Below are 18,258 nucleotides of genomic sequence, written 5' to 3'. Positions count from 1 at the left end.
TATTTCTAAGACAACTCTTTAGATAATTACACAATTATACTGATAATAGAGACGTTGTATGAGAAAGTTAAAACTCATGCGGAAAAGATGCGTGTCGGATGGGAATAACTGCTGCACCGACTTCCGTCTAGATTCACAATGTCCATATATGGTGCTGGAGAGCAGCACTATGTCCAGATAGCGCTGTCAATCAATGACACTATTGATTCATTAGTATTTTCTTTGAAGTATTTTGTTAGAATCGTCGAATGAAACACCAAAGGCCTGTACAATTATTAAGCATAAAAATAAGCCAAATCAGTGCTTGACAGGTGTAAGTTTACACAATTAACACTTCATGGCAAGCCATTATGGATAGCCTAATTACATCCTAACAAAAAACTGAAAAATATGACTTAGCACCTTAAAATTTACATTTTAAAAATAAATACTAAGTAAATAAATGTTAAAAAAAATACTGATCCCTTATGACAACCAAATAAAATAATTTTCACTTCTTAATGTTATTGTCTACTTGGACAATGTTGGCGAGCGGTCTATGTATTTTATTATGTCTTTGGTTTCCAGTCCCTCAATGGGTGTGTTCATCTTCATGAGGCGCTGGGCAGAACGCTCGGCCTATGACATCAAAGTACCGCGAGAACGATTCGAACGCTTAATTTCATTCGATAGCTTCGCGGTACTCTGATGTCATACCTTACTGAGATCGGTGTGCGCAGTAACGCTAGCCATAAAGTCTAACACGAGCACGACAGGTGTGATTTCTCAGCAGCACACTTATGTCTGTCAGGACTCGGGCCATTAAAGTCGCTTACAGTAACTTCAAACAACGACAATATGAGGCTGGAGTTTTATTTTCTCACAGACATGTAACCAGTATAAAAAGAAGACGTTCACGAGATCACCACAGTGAACAGTCTGCGCGCGCACACAAAAACATAAACAAACGCATGAAATAACAGTCCAGCAGGCGGACGCACACCGATTTATGACTGCTGTTCCTTAGACAAAATGTTTCATGCTCTATAATGTGTAAATCGTTTGCTAAATGACTAAATGTTAATATAATGTTTGATTGGCTGGACGTGCGTGTGTGTCAGCGCCATAAGAGCAAAAGTGAGGGAGTGACAGTGAAATGAAAGTTTCTCGCCGGAACCTCGAGCAGGAAAAGGCTGGAGAAGCGGAAATAAACCGTAGTGCTTCATACAACACCAGCTGCTGTGGTTGAAATAGAGACGAGCTGCAGTTATGGGTGGAATATAATGTGATAATGTGAAACAGCACGAGGATGTGGGTCACTCCCGAAGAAGTTGTGCTGAAAAACGCGCTCAAGCTTTGGGTCACTGACAGATCCAACGATTATTTCCTCCTGCAGCACCGGAGAGGACATGGAGAGACCGGAGGGAAAATCACAGGTGAGTTCATGACGAGCATCAATTTTAACGAAACATTCACACACAACTGAAAGCTCTTTAATTTTATAAACCTTTGATTCTAAACACTTATCTGTCCATTCATGGTTTGCTTTGGTGTGTCAGTAGATCAAGAGTCACATCCTGGTTTTCCTTTTGTCCCAGTTTCCGTCCAAACAAACAACACTCATACCAGCTGCTTCATTCCCACTTCATATGATGAATATATTTATAGGAGAGTTGTGAGGTTATGAAATACTTGAGTGAATATTATCTCCGTCTCTGAATAGTTTTGAATAGTGTGAAGAATAAAACGAGCAGATCATAAACTGCTGTAAATGAAAGGGTTAACTTTAGTCTAAATGTTTGTACTTTCACTTTTATTGCAAGTTTCTGCATTGCCCAAATTGAGGTATAAACATATAGTTAAAATTTTTGAAGGGATCTTGTATAACACAATCTTAGTTTTTATAGTTCAATGAGATATATGTATTCCATAAATAAATAATATACACAAATATGTAGACATTTGTACTTCTTAAAGGGATAGTTCACCCCAAAAAAATTCTCACTCTCATGTTGTGTAAATGACATTGTTTTGATGAACACAAAGTAAGATTTTTTCAGGAATGTTTTACCCAAACCGATCATGAGCCCTATTTACTTCTTTAGTATTCTTTTATCCTAATATGGAAATGAATGGGGCTCATGAACAGTTTGGGTACAAACCCTCCTCAGAATATCTTTCATTGTGTTCATCAGAACAAAGACATTTACACAGGTTTGTGTGTAACAACGTGAGAGGAAGTACGTGTTGAGAGAGTTTATTTTTGGGTCAACTATCCATTTAATCAGATTATTGTTGTTTATAAAGATGAGTTTTTTGTTGTCCTGAATGCTGATTGGTCAATAATTGAGATAAACTAGTGTAATACAGTTCAAGCTGTGATGTTTTATACAGTCTTGTCTAGTCTATACTCTTTATATGACGCTACAGCTCCCATAGAGATGAACATGTGTCCTTCAGCTGTCATATAGATGATCTCTTTCACTGTATTACTTTAATAAAGCGCTCGGGCTCGTGTGTCACTGCTTATTTTACACTGGGACTGGGCGCTATAAAGGTATACCATTGAATAATATGTCAACTGCAACACATTTCTCTATTCTGTGTATACCACCGTATGTAAATAAGTGGGTGTGGCCATAACACCTTTGTGAGGGGATAACTGGGCGTGGCAATGCTCCTGCAGGTGAGATGAAGAAAGATAAACGCACAGATGAAGAGGATTAAACAAACCCCTAGCAGGAGGGTGAGATTATTGTTAGGTGTTTTTTAGTTGTAGCACCCCCCCCTGTTGCGTTATAAGTGAACCTGTTTACCAGTTATTTGATAAAGTTTCTGTTAGCCCCAGGCGTTTGAAAGCTGTTCAGATCTGCTTAGTACAGGTTTATGTTAGCCTGAAGAGAAACTCAGCATTTGTTTTAGGCACTGGCAGACATTTCCAGAAGAGCCAGTTATTTTTCTTCTACTATTTTTCTTTCTCTGCCAGTAAATTCAAGCGTTACTGGAGCTGAAAATGTGTAGACCCTTTTACAGCTCACTGATCAAATAGACTGCGCGCGCATCTTGGCAACAGAAGTGGTGTTATTCCCCATTGGTTCTAACGTGTTAGCAACTCAGAAAGTTTATTAAAACGGTTTCCCAGCATCAAAATGTCTGGTTGTTGTGATTGGTTGCACTAATATAATGTACTTATTTACTTATATATGTATCTGGACACTTTATATTTGGCCATCTGCTAACGTCTTCTATCCACTCCACTATAGTACACGGATGTGGTAGCTGTGTTGAAAAAGTTAATAAGTCAACTTACTAAAATAACTTTCTCTGTGTGTGTGGCTTCTCTGCTGATTCTTACCATACTTCAATTGCCAATATGCGCGCACATACGCTGCCACGTCATCATTGTATACCAACAGTAAAGGTCTATATGAATAGATATGTATAGATTAGCTTGCATATTCTTCTCTAGTGACACAAATTTACAACAATAGGGAAATAAAATCACAAATGAGATTAGACACTAATAGATTAAAGGCACAATATGTCAGATTTTTGCATTCAAATATACAAGTGTTATATATTTGTTCACTTGTTCAATATCCCAAATGTTTTCAACAATGTTTAAATTCAGAGAATTCATTTAACATGATTTGTGAGTCCTGTCGGATCGATTCCTGACAATGAAGACTACAACTCCCATTGTTCCTCGCTCTTTCACACAATCATCAATCTACGCTATTGTTGTTGTTGTTTTTAGTGACCTCTAGCAGTGAAAATAACAGATTGTGCCTTTAACTATAGACATCTGCTGTAACGTCGTGCTTTGGAAAAGTTAACCATTAAAAAGATATCAGGTGGACACTCAACAAGGTCTCAGTGTGTTAATATACAGTGAAAAATCAATCTTCACAAGAACTTCACGTTTCATTAAAGGTGTTGTAGAATGTAAAACTGTTGGCATAGATGAATAATAAGAGTTCTGTACATGGTAACAAACTATTAAATCTGCCCAACTTCTTTTCAAATTAATGCAAAAGCAACAGATTAACACACAGTGCAACCAGGCAGTCAGCGCATTTTATACTAAACTGATAGATGGTAAAACAATGAGTAAGGTTTCACATTAATACATTTAGCTAAAGGTAAATTTTACACACCTTACATCAATATGCTCTTATCATCTTGTTAAGTTTAATTGGCTAGATTTACTTAGTCATTTAAACTCAACAAGGATTTATGAAATCATAGGTTGAGAATGTCGTAGTGATTAATAAAACTAGCACACAAATTCTTAATAAAGTAATTATTCATTCATATGTATTATTAATTCAAAATTTGCATCGGTGGTGCAGGAATACCCTTCTCAATAATGTTGAAGAAAAAAATCTAAAGCCAACCCACCAAACCCAGCCCTAATGTCAACATTCCACTTAATTCTGTTTGTTCTCCCAAAAGCACCTTGAAGAAAAACATCAGGAACAAAGCTGATATTTAAATAAAACGACTGAGAACTAAATTCATCTTTACTGAGGAACCTCTGAACAATAAAATCTGAACTTTCTCTCAGTTCATTGGGCACTATATTGTTTGTTTTGGTCAAAAAACATCTTGTCAGTCTAATTAGCTTGAAGTGCTATGATTAGTCAAACAAAATAGTTTAAAGTAGGAAACGTCTTGTTAAGATGATGAGATGATATAAATGTTAAGATAATCTCTGTATGTTTGAGATCATGTGAAATCTCATCTGAAATGATCACAAACACTTCTCACTTTTGATTCATGACACATGCATTTGATGTGAATCTTCATGTTGAAATGTTTTTTTTTTTAAGGATTAGTTGAGAATAAAAATTATTTTTAAATGTTCTGGTCTCAGGTTTATGGTATAACTTATAGAGAGAGTTATTTTCTGTGTAATATGTCCAGGACATGAAGCAATGTGAAGAAATGTGTGTTGAAATGTCCCACACTGACCGCTGAGCAATCATCAATGACTTACAGTGACCTGCAGCAGCGTTAAAGCTTTAATGCACAGATCATATAGAGATATAACAGCTGTGGTTAGAAGACCTCATGGTTTGCTGATTTCCTGTAGCATCTAAACACTTTGACTTTGAATCTTTCAAAATTTTTCATTTAAAGGCGGAGTCCATGATGTTTGAAAGCCAGTGTTGATATTTGAAATCGCCTAAACAAACACGCCCCTACCCCAATAGAATCTGGACCTTCTGTTGATAGACCCGCCCCACACATACGCAACCCGGCATTTGATTTGATTTGATTGGCTATAAGTGTGTTTTGGTAGTCGGCCCGTCTCCTTTTCCAAACCGTTTTTCAAACATCGTGGACTTAACCGCCTTTAAATGGATTTTGTGTCTTGTATTATTACCAGCTCTATATATGTTATATGATGTGTATGTCTGCGTCTCAGATGATCTTTATGTCTGTTTTCTAGGTTTGCTGGTTGGAGCGTTGGACACAGTGCTGGACTCAAATGCGCGCGTGGCTCCGTTCCGGCTTGTTCTGCATGTGCCGGGATGTCAGGTCAGCTGGGTCATAGCTAGTGGTAAGATCTCATCTCCTCTCATATTCATATAACACCTGCTGTGTGTATATATACAGAGATGTTGTATGATCACTCATGTGTTTGTGTATTTGTTTGCAGGAGTCACTTTAGAGGAGGTGCAGAAACACTGGAAATGGCTGGATCAAAACATACTGCCGTACATGGCCGTGTTTGAGAATAAAGAAGACGCTGCCAGTTTTGTTCAGGGCAAAGTGAAGGTGACCGCATCTCCTATAGACCAGTACAGACCGCATCTCCTATAGACCAGTACAGACCGCATCTCCTATAGACCAGTACGGACCGCATCTCCTATAGACCAGTACGGACCGCATCTCCTATAGACCAGTACGGACCGCATCTCCTATAGACCAGTACGCACCACATCTCCTATAGACCAGTACGCACCACATCTCCTATAGACCAGTACAGACCGCATCTCCTATAGACCAGTACAGATCGCATCTCCTATAGACCAGTACAGACCGCATCTCCTATAGACCAGTACGGACCGCATCTCCTATAGACCAGTACGGACCGCATCTCCTATAGACCAGTACGGACCGCATCTCCTATAGACCAGTACGCACCACATCTCCTATAGACCAGTACAGACCGCATCTCCTATAGACCAGTACGGACCGCATCTCCTATAGACCAGTACGGACCGCATCTCCTATAGACCAGTACGGACCGCATCTCCTATAGACCAGTACGCACCACATCTCCTATAGACCAGTACAGACCGCATCTCCTATAGACCAGTACGGACCGCATCTCCTATAGACCAGTACGGACCGCATCTCCTATAGACCAGTACGCACCACATCTCCTATAGACCAGTACAGACCGCATCTCCTATAGACCAGTACGGACCGCATCTCCTATAGACCAGTACGGACCGCATCTCCTATAGACCAGTACGGACCGCATCTCCTATAGACCAGTACGCACCACATCTCCTATAGACCAGTACAGACCGCATCTCCTATAGACCAGTACAGACCGCATCTCCTATAGACCAGTACAGACTGCATCTCCTATAGACCAGTACAGACCGCATCCCCTATAGACCAGATGGGGAATCACATGTGATATGTTCAGTATCATTCTGTAAGTGTATTTGTTTGTATATTTAACACACAGGGTTTAATCGCAGAGGAGGTTTTGGGTGGCCAGGCCGCTGGAGAAGATGATCCAGCCCGGTTTCGTGAGGATCTTGCTCGTTTCGAGCAGCGTTTCGGTCTGCCTCAGAGAGAGAAGCTTGTGACGCATTACTCGTGCTGCTGCTGGAAAGGTCGTGTACCACGTCAGGGCTCGCTGTATCTCACCACCAATCACATTGCATTTTATTCCTTCCTGCTGGGTAAAGAAGGTAAGAAAATCTGTGAATGTGTGCCTGTGCTAGTGTAGAATAACAAATCATTTTCATATGATGGTCCAGTTATGCTTTCTCACTTTTTCAACTTTATTTATAAAAAGTAATGATAAAAAACAAGCGAGTGATCTGTGTTTGCGTCCCTGCGCAGTGAAGCTGTTGGTTCCCTGGGCAGATGTGACGCAACTGGAACGCGTATCTGTCGGCCTACTGACGGACGTGATCCGTGTTTACACTCGGCGGAGACAGAGGGATTTCTCCATGTTTCTGAATGTAGATGAGGTCATGAACCTCATGTGTCAGCTGGCTGATATCGCTCTTCGCAGACTGCTTGACAGCGGTGGTCTCACGCTCGACCAATCACTGCAGGACTCCACAAACATTACCAAGAGGTGAACGTCTACATTCATCTGCCATCTAAAGCTAAGACCAGATCACTTTTTCACATCCTAGTTTATTTTATTATAGAGACTCCAGGGTTACTGTACCAATCAAACATCAAGACATGAAAGCATTCAGAACGCTGTAGATAACACTGAATATACGGCTTACTGTGCATCAGATCATAATCATATACAGCCTGCCTGCTAATCTGATCTAAACATGTTGATGGACAGTGAATAAACAGCTTTGAGAAGAGACAGACAAGAATGAGTTGATATCAGCAGCATTAAATGATTCAGATGAGTAATATAATGAGAGAATCTGTTTGTGTGCTTCCTCATCTAAAGAGGAACTTCATGTAAATGATGAAAGAGAATGAAAGGAAATAACAGCAGAGAGAAAATCAACTTCTATAAAAATAACCTGAAGAAATCATAGACCTGCAGAACTGTAATGATGTGTCATAAAGAATACAGTTTGATGTGTGTGTGTGTGTGTGTGTTTGTGTGTGTGTCTCTGTCTGTGTGTGTGTGTGTTTGTGTGTGTGTGTGTGTGTCTCTGTCTGTCTGTCTGTGTGTGTGTGTGTGTGTGTGTGTCTCTGTCTGTCTGTCTGTGTGTGTGTGTGTGTGTGTGTGTGTGTGTGTCTCTGTCTGTGTGTGTGTGTGTGTGTGTGTGTGTGTCTCTCTCTCTGTGTGTTTGTGTGTGTGTGTGTGTGTGTGTCACAGGTTGTTGGAGGAAGAGTCTCTCAGGCAGTATGTGCTCTCTCTCTTTGGCCTACCGCGGTCTGAGCGTCTACAGGAAGTGATGTCGTGCTCAATTTGGACTGCTCATGCCCGCTGCCACACACCGGGTACCCTGTATACCACAGATGGATATTTGTGCTTCAGCAGTCGTGAGGAGGGCCAATGTAAACTCATAATACCACTTAAAGAGGTATAACCTCCATTAGATGTCACTTAAAGAAACAGTGCACCTGAAATGAAAGTAAACTTTCTGTTTTCCCACCAAGTTAGGCAGAACGTCTTTTATTTACCATAAATAAATTATTAAAACAGTCCATGTGCACCTTGATCAATAATGCATAATTCAAGACATCAAAGTTTGATTTCACTCTTTGTCATGATCTCACTCGGTCAATATTAAGGTGATATTTTCACAGAATCTTCTTTATATGATGAAGGATGAGTTTATGTAGAAAACAGTCAATCACAAAACATAAATGAATACACAGATTAGATTGCATGTATAATAAATCTTCTTTGCATCATTACAGCAGCTGTGTGTCATCTTATTAAAACCCTCAAATGTCTTCACCTAAATCCAAAAAATATAAAAATTCACACAAATTGCTATTGTGTGTCATGTAATAGGTGGAAAGAAAGATGGTTTTCAGTGAAAACTGTTTTTTAATCTGTTAATGTATTTTGTGTAAACATTAAACTTCATACTTGTGGTGGAGCTGTGTCAAAAGTTTTAAACATCCACACAAACCTCTCATAAGTAATGACTGAGAGATATTATTTTTGTTTAGTTTGTTTCAGAAAGCTCAACTCTAGCAGTAGTTGAATCTTTATGTTTACTTGATGTTTTTTGATGTGAGGTTTTGATCATGCCAGTTTATGTGTCTGTGTGTAGATGCTTTCCATTGAGAAGGCTGACAGCACCAGCGTCCTGCCCAACCCTGTGATCATCAGCCTGAGGTGTAAACGTGCCTTTCAGCTGATAGACCTATCACAGCGGGATGAGTTAGTGGAGAAGATGCGCGAGAGACTGCGTGATCTGCACTGGAAACAGGCCATGATCCACGGACACGAGCAGCGCAAGAAATCCACGGTACATTAACACAGACGGCACAGTCATTTAGAGACCCAATACAAGTACTGATACTTTCTTATTCCTCATTCAGTGTGTTTCTGAAGACGCTCTACACACTCGTTCTGCTTTCTCCTATCTAGATATCCAGCACACCATACTATACTTTCTGCTACGACACCGTCCAATCAGATGACGAGGACAGCAGTGTCATTTCTGATAAAGCTCTGCGTCACATGGTCCTCGCTGACACATTCCACCCCAGCCAATCAGATTCTCCTGACGAGACACGTGTGAGTACACGCTCAACAGACACAGTGATGAGCTGTGCAATTAATCGTTTTTTTATTTCAATTTTGGATTCAAACGATTACAAAAACAAGATACTCGAGGTAAAACATTTATTGTGCGCATGCTGCTGGAGTGATGTGTTTGTAAGGCACCACTGCTTTGACACATGTAGACTATTGCAACACTTACTTCATTAAAGGGTTAAATAAATGCATGTTTTCAAAGTCATGTGTGACACCTGAGAGGATTTAAGATGAATCACATTTGCCTTTCTATAATAATTTATATGAATGAATTAATGCTTAAAGTCATTGGGAATTTAAAAATAGCGTAATATGTAATGTGTTAAATTTTCTTTTTTGAGTTGAAATGAGATTAAAGATCAATAAACACAGTTTTTTATTTTATTCAGAACCCTGAGCGTGTAAAGGAGCGTTTATGGGAAGATCATTTTACCGAGTTTGGTCGAGGTGTTCACATGTTTCACACAGATAAAATCCACAAACTGGTGGTGCTGGGCATCCCAGAGTCTCTGCGTGGAGAACTGTGGCTCAGTTTCTCAGGTAAGAGATGATGATGATGATGATGATGATGACGCTGACACACAACTGATTAAAGTCATTTTATACGTTTGCATTTATGCATTTGTCAGACACATTCAAGCCCTACATTTTTTCAGACTGGGTTTTTTCTAATGTCTATATCTGTCAAATGCTGTTAGTTTCAGTTCAGCTGTCAGTATTTCACTTCCTCTTCTGTGCATCTGATGTTATATATATATATATATATAATGACTGTTAAAGGTTTAATTTAGTGTAAAAAGCCACTGAGACACACAAACAGAGATGTACTGTCAATCAAACACTTGTCCCACTATAATCAAATAATTGCTTAACATGCTGACATTGTTTGTTTTTCCTCATCCGTGTACCGTGAGTCATCTTAACAGATGCAGTTTAATACTTTAAAAATAAATTCAATATAAACATTTATAATTAATATATATGAGATTATATTAACCAATAATTAATGTTTATCTTGTTTGAACTTTGTCTTTTATCTTAAAGTCTTATTTTTTCCTTTTCTTACAACTGAGCTATTTAAATATATCATCTTAATGTTAAATGTATGTGACCCCATCTGTGACAATCCAGCTAATGTGATTGAGTGTTTTCTATATAAACTCATTTTACATGATGTAAAGATCATTCTGTGAAAATATCCTCTTGATATCTTTAATATAGATCGAGTAAGATCATGAGAAAGATTGATGCTCCTCATCTCATTATTAGATTGAGACTTTAGTCAGGATGACAGACTGGTTTATATGTTTACTCATGTGACAAGTAGTCATGTCATAAGCAGGATAACGTACAGCCAGCTGGTTATCTAAAAAAACAACTCTTCAGGATGAATTAAGAACACTCTGCTTATGTTGGAACAATTAAACCATTTTGAAAAGTGCTATGTAAATAAAATTGAATTGAAAGTTGTGCTCCAGACTCAGGATTGAGAATATTCTGTGATGATAACCATCTGTCTCTCTGTTATCTCTGACATAATGCACTACAGTTGTCTCTGTGACCTTCATCTGAAGTGCATTTGTTTTATTTGATTTTGTATGATTTGACACTCTTCTTCATCTTCAGTGTTCTTATAATATCAAACATTGTGTTTAAATCCCTGTTGCTGTTACACAGATGCGTGTTCATCACTGGCTGCCCATCAGAACTACTACACAGACCTGGTGGAGAAATCCAGGGGTCAGACGAGCATCGCCACAGAGGAGATCGAGCGGGATCTTCATCGCTCGCTGCCCGAGCATCCGGCCTTCCAAAACGACACGGGAATATCGGCGCTCCGCAGAGTTCTTAGGGCTTACGCTTACAGAAACCCCACCATCGGCTACTGTCAGGTGATTAAACATGTTGATGAATTCATCCTGATCTGTTTTATGTATGAGATAAAGTGTGATGAATGTGTTTCTGTGTGTGTCTGCAGTCCATGAACATATTAGCATCTGTGATGTTGTTGTACACTAAAGAAGAGGAAGCTTTCTGGCTGCTGGCCACAGTCTGTGAGAGGATGTTACCGGACTATTTCAATCGCAGAGTCATCGGTAAGAGTGTGTGTGTTTGTGTATGTTTGTGTCTCTGTTTGTGTCTATCTGTGTGTGTGTGTGTTTGTGTCTCTGTTTGTGTCTCTCTGTGTGTGTGTGTTTCAGGCCATGTGAAGATGCTGCCTAAGTCTCTTTAGTGAAGCCACGTCTCCTGGCAGCCATGTTTGCAACGCATCTGTGCAGTTATTTCAGTCATGCAAGACTAAACTCCTATATCTACTTGAATGCGTAAAGACAGTCATCTGTAAACAACACATTTCTGACATCTCCTGTTTCTTAAGCTCAAATTAAAAACACATTGCTTCAGTTCCTCCACATGTGCACAGGTTATGAAGCTCCTCCCCCAGAGGGTCATCAGTCTTTATCCATTGATGATTGGTTTTTAAACCAATAAGCGGCCATATTGAGCGCTGTATTTCTCCTCATTCATAGTACTAGGAGTCGCACATGTTGTTAAGATCTGTTATCTTTGATGCTGCTTCTAGTGAATGATGTCATTTCCTGTCTCTCAGGTGCACAGGTGGATCAGTCAGTGTTTGAAGAATTAATTCGTGAGCGTTTACCGGAGTTAGCCGAACACATTCCTGACCTTTCCCCGCTGGCGTCCGTCTCTCTCACGTGGTTCCTCACGCTGTTCCTGAGCGTTCTTTCGTTCCGCAGCGCTCTCTGTGTCCTCGACTGCTTCTTCTATCACGGCATCAGGTCCATCTTCCAGATTGGATTGGCAGTCCTGGAGGCAAACGCTGCTGAGCTGTGTGCCTGCACAGATGATGGTCAAGCTCTCATGATACTGAGCAGGTGATCATCTGTCTGTCTGTCTGTAATTTAGATTTACTTTAATAGAATCAGAGGGAGTTGAATTTCAACAGACATCAAAGTCAAATAGATTTTAATAATGACACAGATGAATCCTAAACCAGGAAGGATGCTGGGATCTAAAGGCTGTTGTCCACAATGTTAACATCATTATAGTAATCTTTTAGATTTTTCGAAATAGTTTGTAATTATTTTCAGACCCTGATCTTTATGGTTTGATGCGTTGTGTTTGTGCAGTTTTCTGGATCAGGTGACACATGAGGATGAGACGCACATGTGTGCTGATGCCAGAGCTACTCAACATGTCAACATCACAACACTGATCGCTGATGCACACGAGGTGTGTGTGTGTGTGTTTGTGTGTGTTTGTGATGAACTGTATGAGTGAAATGTTATTTTCTGCTGTATTTGAGTGATAAACAGCTCAGGTCATGATGTCATTGGGAGCATCTTTATGTAATCTGCCTCCAGTAACTTTAAGACACATCAGGATTCTAATGATTTAATGTGATGAATGTTTTAAAATCAAAAGACATGACAGTATGCATCATAATGCAAATGCTCTGTGTTGATGATCGATTGACTCTGTTGAAGAATGAAACGATGTCTCCTCACACTTCTTTTTTCTGTTGTTAGAAGTTTGGCTCTCTTACGGTGAAGCACGTTGAGATGTTGAGATGCAGACATCGTATTCAGGTTCTTCAGGCTCATGAAGATACCACCAAAGACAATGTTGTGAGTCCTGCACCTCTCTTGACTTTCTCTGAAATGTCTTTGCTTATGCTGAAATGTTTGTGGTGTTTCTGCAGCTGCGATTGGTCAATCCAGAAGTGTCCGTCTCACAGGAACACCTGTCTGACCTCTATGATCTCTTCAAAGTGCGTCACAGTCTCTTAAAATGAGTACAGTCACATTTACAGTGTTTAATGTTGTTTCAAATAGACAACACGTTTGATTGGTGCCGAACGTAACGTGTGTGTTTGTGTTCTAGACGGAGCATTTCATTAATCTGTATTGGGGTGATGGTGCTGGATGTTCTTCAGTCCCTGTCAGCAGCTCGACTGATCGTTACTTTGTGGACCGAGCTCAGTTTAAGAGTCTGTATGAGCTCCTGACCCCGTGGCTCTGTGGGACACACACAGATACTGTCGCCCAACGCACTTTCACACTTTTAGATCAAGACCAAGACAACCAAATAAACTTCTCTGAGTTCACACGGTGGATAGGTATGACCTGACCACTGAATTTAAGCATGAAATAGTTAAGTGTAAGAAGTTTCATGACTTTAAAGTCTCTCTCTGTGTGTATAGATATCGTGTACTGTGAGGAGCTGAATGAGAAGATCAGACTTCTGTATCGACTTCACATTCCACCAGGTTCAGTTCTCATTCATAGTTTCTATCCTCATGAATAATCTTCTTCTTATTCTGTAGATGATTTTAAAGTTCCTGTCATTATTTCTCATGTGTGGACTGATCTCTGATTCTCTCATTCACAGCTATGACAGATCATGAAGAGGACTCGTCTCCAATGAAGAGTCCCATACTGTCCACCTCCAGACCTCTATATGTCAATCTGCCCAATGGTACAAACAGATTTATAGATTCATTTGGCCCTTACAGAAAACTCACGTGAAATTCAGCAGATCACATGTAAAAAACAAACATGTGTATTAACTGAAAATGATGCAAAAATGTTCCAAAAACATACATCTTACATGTGATCAGGTGTTTTTTCACATGTGAAATTGATTGTTTTTCTGTATGGTAGTGTACGTAATGAATCTTTTGTCAGTGTTATATGTAGTTGTGTACTTAAATCTGTGGTGTGTGTTAATGTTGTGTGTCGTCAGGTGAGAGGAGGAGTTATGAAGAACAACTCCAGCAGATGCTTCAAGACCTGAGCACTGGAAAGAAGAAAGATGAGAAGATTCTTCCTTACATGAACCAGGTCAATATAAACCTCATGATGTTACTCTGTGTCTGTCAGGTGTCTTGTGTAAGGATGGCGGGTCAGGTGAAAATAGTTCTCCACATTAGTTTCTTCAGCTCACAATGTTTAATATATCAATGTTTCATTGTGAAATTAGGCATGTTTATATTAAGTGTCTCATCAAATAACTGAAATACAGCATATTTTGCTGGTCATTTAAAGTTTTTGTATAATGAGTGACACAAAAAACAAAGGCAGATTGTTTGGAAACATTTTGAGATTTTAAGAGAGCAATATTATAATGTAAATAATATTTAAAGCATTTTGATGTGAACATATTTACAATTAGTTTGTCGATGGTGTCATTATGTTTGGGCCTTGATCTCCTTGCCTGGACACATTTTGAGCAGCAGGTGTCACCAGCGTGTTTGCTGTTTTAAACGCTTTGAATTGGTTCAGTTGATTGAAAGCTTCGACAAGTTTCTCCTATCACTAGTTTGCGCATGTGTTGAAATGTCTTTTTTTATTTGGACAAAGATGTGTAGTGTGTACACCCCATGTCAAGTTTATTTTCTTAACTTTCTCAACAACGACCAACATGATCTAGCCGCGATACTTAATGTTTCATAGGGTTGTTAATGAACATTAAAGGGGACATTTCACAAGACTTTTAAGAACTTTGGTGTTCCCAGAGTACATATGTAAGGTTTTAGCTCAAAAATACCCCACAGATAATTTATCATATCATCTTAAAATCGCCACTTTGTAGGTGTGAGCAAAAATGTGTGTGTGTGTCCTTTAACCTGTGAGCCGGACACCTAAGTTTACTTTAGTATTTTTCATGTAAATGTTAATCTATCATTTCAAACTATATATTGTTGGAAAGGTCTAAGAATGTAGTTTTCATATTTCAAAACCTTTTATCAGTAATAATAATTCAGTAATTTATTCATTTGTGACAAGAGTAAACCTCACAGCAAACCAACACAAACCTCAGTTTATTGATAATTTTATGTATTAAAAAGAGTACTATATTGCATTTTTTATTTATTACAAATAAATGTAAACTGCTATAAAAAAAGATATTTTTAACTCCAGATACTTCCGTAAAAAACTTTAAAGTGTCTTCTTTGAAAGAAGAGCAAAATCAGGCTTCTAGACCAAAAAAAAATCCAGTTATATTAATTTGAAGGTGTACATCACCTTTTCACCACCACCCCACTCAAAAAGGGCTGCATCAGTTAAAGGGTTAAAATGCAAATAAGTGGATGAAATGCAAACACTGATCACCATAATGGTGGTTTGTTGAAATTGAAACTCAATTTTCCTGTCAATTATTTTCTCTCTGCACTAAATGGCAGTGCTGTGGTTGGATAGTGCAGATTAAGGGGCGGTACTATTATAATAAGATCCCCTTCTGACATCACAAGGGCAGCCATATTTCTATGAGCCATTTTTTCAGATGCTTGCAGAGAATGTTTTAATTAAACTAAGTTACTGGGTTGATCTTTTTCAGATTTTCTAGGTTGATAGAAGCACTGGGGACCCAATTATAGCACTTAAACATGAAAAAGTCAGATTTTCATGAAGTAACTGGATCATAGCATGATTAATGACTCCATCTCTAAATGTTTGACTGCGTTGCACCTCTGTGTTTATAAAGATGTTAAGTGTGTGTAATTGTGTTTCAACAGCGTGAGTTCATCCAGTTTTGCAAGACGTTCTACAGCATGTTTCAGGGTGACCCAGATGAAGCCGAACTCTTCCAGGCTATCGGGATGGTCGCGAGTCTCGTGCTGCAGATCGGAGAGGCACGACACCGACGGCACTCGTCTTCAGGACAGGAGGAGGTTCACGCTCCCAATACTGTGATTAGTGGAGAGAGTGCTGACGTCTCTCAGGTGGAAGATGATTGGTCGGTGAGTTTTGAACAGATTCTGGCTTCGCTGCTGACCGAGCAGGTGCTGGTGAACTTCTTAGACCGGCCTGTAGACCTGAGTGCAAAAATTGGGAGCGCAAAGATGCGTCAGTATCAGGAGCGTGCCGGACTGCTCATGATCAGCTGAGAGGGAGCCGTGTCAAACTCATGATCAAAATCATCCGGCTGAAGACGACAGTGCCTTGATCCTAATACAGAAGAGCACCAAATACTGACACAATCTGAGGATTCTGGGATGAGCTGGACTCTCCATAAATGATGAGAGAGTGAGATGTAGGAGGCCTCAGTGTAGACCAAATCAACTTAAAGACTGAAGTTTTATTCATTTTCTCCATTAATTTAATCTTTGATGCTGTTGTTTTCACTATTATTATTATTTGAACAGTATTTAAGCTGGTATTTGTTGTTTTAAATCAGTATTCAAATAGATTTACACTCAAATATTGAAGTCTTATTCACCGACATTCAGTCAGCAAAACACAATCTGTAGTTGCGTTCTCAACAGTCCGGTCCAAATCAAATCATATATTTGAAAATGTATTTCAGTGTTTTGGGTGATCAATGATTTACAATGTAAAGTTTACAGTTTTAATTGACATGTTAGATGATTGAATAGATTTTATATTAAATGAATGGTCACGTGTTTTGGCAAGAGCTCACAAAAATAACCTGGCTCTCATCAGACGCTGTGCCTTACAAATATTAAAGCATGTGATGTGATGGAGCTGAAAAAGATTCTCAAGCACTTTTCCAACAACATACATGTGAAGTCTTAATCATCACTGACTATCAATCAAATACTGTCTGGCCAAACGCATGAAGATTAAGCATCATTATTTTATGATACTCTGATTTTTCAAGCTATTTAAATTATTTAAGACAGGGGTTGCCATTCCTGGTCTTGTAAGGCCACTGTCCTGCAAGCTTTAACTCAAACACGCCTGAAAAATCTAATCAAAGGCTGCGGGGTGACTTGGAAAGGACATTTGAACAGTTTTTCGGACAGAGTTTAGATCAATTCAGGACTAGACTTTAGTTCTTTTAGGACATTTAAGTAGGTTTTTACAAACAAACCTTACAAAAAAACAATAGTGGTGTGCATCTTGAGGCGAAACAATGGCACTGATATATGTTATGTCAGTGCAAGAGGTTTTAAATGAAGGCAGCTCAAACATGCATTTTAGTCTGGGACCAGGATAAGATCTTCCTAGGAAACTGACCATTAGGGATGGAGTTAAAGTTTGCAGGACAAGAATGCCCACCCTTGGTTTAAATCATCATACTGTGTTTTCTTTTTTTATTATATTTCTGCTTGCAATGGAAAACTGAAATGTGAAGTATAAAGATGAACCCAATGTTGTGATTCTGAAAACAGTTAACCTCCTGTATCATACTGTACACTTACATAGCTTTGTCTTAATTACATAATTAATAATTATAAGAGAGATTGTTAACAGCAGATGTCATCTATAACGTTTACACGCCTGTATCTGACTCCATATTTTAGATTCTAGAAAGTTTAAATGTTACTGTGCATTCACACCAGCGGAGAGGCGGCAAGCGCGGATGATTTACATGGTAAGTCAATGCAAACACACGATTAGGCATCCTGCGGCGCGGTACACACGGTAGCCGCGGCGCGGATGTCGCGGAACGCACGAGGCGTTCCGCATGAGGCGTTCCGCACGAATTGAGCGTTGCCGCGGGAAGCGCGCGAGTTCAAAAATCTGAACTTTGGCGGAATTCCGCGCCGCGTTAACCAATCAGGAGCTTGCTGTAGTAGTGACATGATTACAGGAAGCGAGCGGAGTGGTGTAGTCTCCGGAGTCGCAGAAGCCCCTCCCATGACACGGATTTCCGCGTGAATTTCTCGAATGACTAGAATTTCACCCGCGGATTTCACGCAAGAATGAGGCGAGTGAACTGAAATGTTCAAGCGTTCAACTACGCGCGAATAGCGCGTTTTTGCCGCCTCTTCCGCGGCTGGTGTGAACCCACAGTTACTGACAACACCTGCAATTCTCAAATAAATCAAATCAACAACA

The 18,258-nt window shown here is 39.5% G+C and overlaps 1 protein-coding gene across 1 annotated transcript; it reads left to right on the top strand.

Moving 5' to 3' along the window:
- Nucleotides 1-797: 797 nt before the first annotated feature.
- On the top strand, nucleotides 798-18,258 carry LOC135733631 (TBC1 domain family member 8). The gene is made up of 20 exons (XM_065252407.2): nucleotides 798-1,415; nucleotides 5,435-5,545; nucleotides 5,645-5,763; nucleotides 6,689-6,917; nucleotides 7,072-7,312; nucleotides 8,030-8,237; nucleotides 8,940-9,137; nucleotides 9,260-9,409; nucleotides 9,820-9,970; nucleotides 11,108-11,322; nucleotides 11,409-11,526; nucleotides 12,039-12,324; nucleotides 12,580-12,682; nucleotides 12,979-13,077; nucleotides 13,152-13,220; nucleotides 13,334-13,568; nucleotides 13,653-13,718; nucleotides 13,841-13,927; nucleotides 14,195-14,292; nucleotides 15,969-18,258. Exons 1-20 carry the CDS (start codon nucleotides 1,289-1,291, stop codon nucleotides 16,338-16,340), a joined length of 3,282 nt encoding a protein of 1,093 aa, XP_065108479.1. The 5' UTR covers nucleotides 798-1,288; the 3' UTR covers nucleotides 16,341-18,258.

Source organism: Paramisgurnus dabryanus, chromosome 15 (assembly GCF_030506205.2).
Source record: "Paramisgurnus dabryanus chromosome 15, PD_genome_1.1, whole genome shotgun sequence".
Classification (NCBI taxonomy): Eukaryota; Metazoa; Chordata; class Actinopteri; order Cypriniformes; family Cobitidae; genus Paramisgurnus; species Paramisgurnus dabryanus.
This window is presented reverse-complemented; position numbering and strand designations above follow the sequence as displayed.